Below are 5,210 nucleotides of genomic sequence, written 5' to 3'. Positions count from 1 at the left end.
ATTCTTCTGAATATGATTTTATGTGCCCCTCTGATAAGGAAGCTCTTCAAGTTTGAGTAGATATTCAACATTGTATAACCTTACATTGCTCGAGCATAATCCCTTCCTTTTCCCCCACCATACAGGTACAGTGAATTTAGAATCATCACACAACCATCTCACGAGTGAATGATTGCTACAGGGCGCGGCCTGGATCTTCCATCGGGCATCAATTCAAACTTTAGTGGACAGTTGCAATCACCATGATTGCTAGCAGTATGAAATTATGGAAACTGGAACTTAGCCCGAAATAGCCGTTTCCGGAACAGAGATCATCATCTACTGCAGGTTTTTCTCAATTTGGAACACGGTCATGATTTCTTCAAGTTGAATATATCCAGAGACAAGCCTTTTTGACACTTGGATAAAGTTCACTCTCTGCAGGAGTCACCCCTATGTTATGTATGTAGGTATGAAAGAACATGCTGATGTTTACCTGTTGCACTAATACCAGGACAGGTTGCATTTTGGAAACCAGTACCATTCGATCGAGAAATTATCTTAGAACGATTTTGTTGTCGTGAATCATATGTTATTTTGCAGTCATATCATTCTTTATTGTTACTGAAGAATGTCAAAGGCTTACAATATGTTTACTGTTGGATTGTCATGTTTCATATTTCTCGTTGTATTAGGCCTATCTAGCTGTGAGTCTGTATCTAAAATACAGGGGCAAAACGTAACATTACGCTTCCCATACCCATGTAACACCACAGAAGTCACATTACAGAAATCAAATAGACATCCGTTTTACATATCCATGTCTGGACCAGACCTCTTTCTGTCGCAATCTAAGACGAATAGATTCAAGGTTTATGATAAAAATGACTATGATAATTGCTCTGTGGATCTGATGATCAGTAATCTAATGAAAGATGATCAAGGCACATACATTTTGTTTGTATACAAGGATGGTGACATACAAGGGGATGACACACATAGGATTTATTTGAAGGTAGACCATCCCCCTGGAAAGGCGTCATGTGTCGTGGGTGATGAAAAGGGTGGCGACTGGGTCTCGCTAGACTGCCAAGCCAATGCAGGGAGTCTACCAGGGAAAATTGAATGTTACCAAACTGGTGTTTGGATGCCTACTTTGGCCGGCCCTACTGAAACGGGATCTTCATTGAAACAGTCCATCCTCATCAGACAATCGGGTCCAGTATTCTGCTGCTCATCTCTGATTCATGAAGACAGAGATATGTGCGAATGTAAAGACACTAGCCACTATCTGTCCGATGGCGACTACATTGACCCCTGTCCTACACCCAGTCCTACCTTTCCTGAAAGTACAACAATGCTGATTCCCTCCACTTTCACTGAAAACAATCAAAGTGACTATTCCTTTGTGACACCATCTACTCCCGTTAAGATGGAAGAGGGCTACGACAACGTACGTTTGATTTTTCTTTCTTCCTTAGGTCTAGCTACAGTGCTCCTTTATAGTTTCCTCGTATGTGTATACAAATGTAACCCAACGAGGAAAAGTAACAGTAACAGTAGTTACGATTCACCAAGAGTGCATAATACCATGCCACTTCTTAAAGAGAATGAAAGGGATAGTGGACAAAGCAAGGGAAAAACAAGTACTACGCAATCATCCTTATAAAGCTTTTACATTGAAAAGGGCTGACAGCTGTGGATGGATGTAAAAGAAGTTTTTTCCTCGTGGTGAGGATTAATTCTATTTTTGTTTTTTTGTCTTCTTCCATGAAAATATAGAAGCTTTGGTATGAGAAAGGGCAAGTTGCTACCAAAACAATTTCGTTGACTTTTACATATATCAAAGTACGTTCAACATGTATCGGTTTGTTACATCTTAACTCCATACAAAAATTAATGTTTTATGTTGATGTTGGCTGTATTTGCTTGGCATAACTTGAGCTATCCAAAATTGTAATCATTTACGTTTGTAATGTTGAACAATGTTAAAATACAAATACATATATATTTGACAACTTAATACATAAATATGAACGCGATTGCATATCTACTTTATCATAAACGATTATGTCATATTAGTTTGAATTGGAAGCTTGGTTTTGTACTTCAGCCAAAAAGAGAATTGTGTGTATATAATTGCATAGACATATATAATACTTGCATATACATTAATTCATCTATGCCGTGTCATTCATTTCTCGATATACTGTATAAAGCAAATAACGCGTAGCTCTAGTTCATGTATCTGTTCAAATCAGCTCATTTTAATATCTTCACATTATTTTGTTCAAACAGACGGAGTGGTTTCGGCAACGTTAAAGTTTTCGCATGCGCTAGTTTGACACACTGGCAACGCACTTTATTTGTATAATCAAAATTCATGAGGAAAATCATTAACTCTCGGCCTTAAACAAACCTAGCACTAATAACACGCGCGTGCAGCAGTGGGAAAATTTACATTCGTTCTTAGAAGGCTAAAACTTTTTGTAAAAAAAAATCGCACGAAGCATTAACACGCGCATGCAGCGCATGTAGCGGCAGCTTTGATATAATTTCCTACAACATAAGCATACGAAACTTAATACCTTCTGCAACTGGACACAGCAATAAGACAAGCATGATACAGCAGAGAGTGATTCTTGCTGTACACACGATACATTGCAACCTTGACTTTTGATTCACAATATCCAAATCAAGTGGTCTTAATACCTTATGCGACTGACTAACCTACGAATAGAGAGGCATGCATGTAATGCAGCGGAAAGTTACTTCCATACTAAGTGAACTTAGATTTTGTCAATTGGGACATAATTCCCTTTGTACTCTACTCTGACCTAGCAATAGAGATGGATGGTGTGTATATATAGAGGAAGAGTGGTAACCGCCTGTGAATAACGGGTCCCATTTGGTTGATCTACAAAAAATAATTATTAACACCCCAACAAAACACACAACAACCTGCCAAAGGTAGCCAATACAACTCTAAAGACAATACTCCAAGACCAGGAAAAACAAAAACAAACTTTGAACTCAAGGCGGAAGCGACACAGTTATCATTGCGACTATGGATAATATTATTTCATAAGATTTAAGCTGTAAAGTATTCATCATGCATCGTTGTACCCCCAATCTTGAAAACGTTGTTCATTTTTGGACTTTGACATCGGTTTCAGGCTTTCTGGCAGGCATTCCTGTAAGGCTATTGTAGTTGATCTGCACCTCAACATGAAGGTGATTTGAATCAGGAAATAAAAAAAAACCTTGACAGAAAAAATATGAAATAGGGTTTAACAATGAACAAAAATTTTATGTGAACATGCGTGATAAATGGGGATTTCAGTTCGAATATTATGAGTTTCACCTTCCAACTCACCATTCGATCTGAATTTTATTATTGAATTTCATTATCTGCACCACAACATGAAGCTGATTTGAATGAGGAAATAATAAAAAAACTTGATAGAAAAAATATGAAAAAAGGGTTTAACAATGAACAAAAAGTTTATTTGAACATGCGTGATAAATGGGGGTTTGCAATTCGAATAATATGAGTTTCATCTTCTTCGATCTGAATTTCATTATGGACTCGTCAAATGCGTAAAACATAAGGGTTTGTTATGTTTCGTATTTGTGTATCATCAAAAGTATTGGTGATTGGTGAAAAAAAATGATCAGAAAATATACAAGCATGAAAGTTGGCAAAACAGAAGAGTATAGAACTGTATTAAACATTTATAGTACGAGTGCAAACTTGAGGTCTACTGGTAAAGCATTGGATGATAGTTTTATTGATTTTGGATATCTTTTCAATAAATAATGTCAAAAAAATTTCGGTTTGCATGTAGATTGATCTCTTTTTGCACATTTGATGATTTCTGTGAGAAAAACTTAATAGGGAATCCAACCTTCGTCAAAAAATGTTGTAATGGAAAAGAGAGAAATATAAAACAGAATAGTGAAAGTTTGAAAGGAATCAGACAAGCAATAACAAAGTTATGGCTGCTTTCAAAGTGAGATCCCAAAAAATATGTAAATTCGAAATTGGCAACTGCGTAAGTAAATTATGACAAGGGGCAAGGACAACTTTATCACAGGCCGTGAACTTAATTATCAAGATTTTGTTTTTTTTTCCTAAGAACACATTCCCCTGGGGCATTAATCAAATTATAACCCAGGTAGCATATTGTTTTATGTTCTCATGAAAAAAAAATATAATTCGAAGTAAAACTTTTTAGCCATTTTATACATTGGAGTAAGTGGAAGAGTAGTCCCTGCATTACATCACTATGACATCACAGATGCGGCAAATTTGAAGTCTCCGTGGGTATAGTGATTGCCGATTTTTACAACTTTTATAAAATGAATAATTTTCTTATGTCTGTCCGATATTGTTAAAACTTTCACGTATCAACTTGTCTGATTTTTCCCTTCCTTCTAGAAACAACCTTTTATTTGGGTTGGATTCCTCTTTAACCCACATACGAACACAGAGGCAGAAACCGGGGGTGTCGTGGATAAGGGACCATAATGATGAGCGAAAGTGGATTTTGTTCATTTTCATTACAAAAAAAAATCGGGTATCATCACAGATGCACAAATAAGCAATAAATTTTCACACTATTTCCCCTTTCTTTGCCTCACTCATTGTTTTTCTTTCTGTGGTTTGATATATATATATATGTATATATGGTTTGGTACGTTTTTATACATCGTTTGGAAAGAAAATTCACAGGGGATGAAATGTTGCCCATGCCCTATCGACAGTCGCCCCTGAAAAATGGAACGTTGGTAAAATCACGCCAAGTCACCATCACGTCATTATCTTTATTTCATCTATCTCGTCCCTTGGTCGAAACATGACACCTTGATATCGCAGATATGACGTCACACAGATATGACGTCAGCATAGAGTGTTTAAAGGAGAATACATCCAAGATTCTCTATAAGAAAACTCGAAGAATAATTGGGTGACGAAAAGCGGTCGAAGTATGAGGGGGGGGGGGATTTATGATCATTTGAATTCCGAATTAATGTCTTCTTAGAATATGCAAGTGACCAGCAAGTGAGTGAAATTGATTCTAATTTCTAATTGATTTGACATACAATAGGTTAACTCAAATAATTCTAGATTTAGATTAGATTTATTTATTTCCACAATCTGATAAAAATACAGGTATAAAATACCATAAAACACACTCAAACATAGAAATACAAGAGGGTACATTATA

At 36.4% G+C, this 5,210-nt stretch overlaps 1 protein-coding gene across 1 annotated transcript; it reads left to right on the top strand.

Moving 5' to 3' along the window:
* The first annotated feature begins 628 nt into the window (after positions 1-628).
* Positions 629-3,905, top strand: LOC129259350 (uncharacterized). Its single transcript, XM_054897644.2, has one exon. The coding sequence runs from the start codon at positions 629-631 to the stop codon at positions 1,646-1,648; it is 1,020 nt and encodes a 339-aa protein (XP_054753619.2). The 3' UTR covers positions 1,649-3,905.
* Positions 3,906-5,210: the final 1,305 nt, after the last annotated feature.

This window comes from Lytechinus pictus, chromosome 4 (genome assembly GCF_037042905.1).
Source record: "Lytechinus pictus isolate F3 Inbred chromosome 4, Lp3.0, whole genome shotgun sequence".
In the NCBI taxonomy this organism is placed as follows: Eukaryota; Metazoa; Echinodermata; class Echinoidea; order Temnopleuroida; family Toxopneustidae; genus Lytechinus; species Lytechinus pictus.
Note: the sequence above shows the minus strand (reverse complement) of the source record. Positions and strands in the feature narration are given on the sequence as shown.

What these genes read in the sequence shown, in the direction of transcription:
- LOC129259350 (XM_054897644.2), top strand. Translation starts at nt 629, where the DNA reads ATGTTTACTGTTGGATTGTCATGTTTCATATTTCTCGTTGTATTAGGC.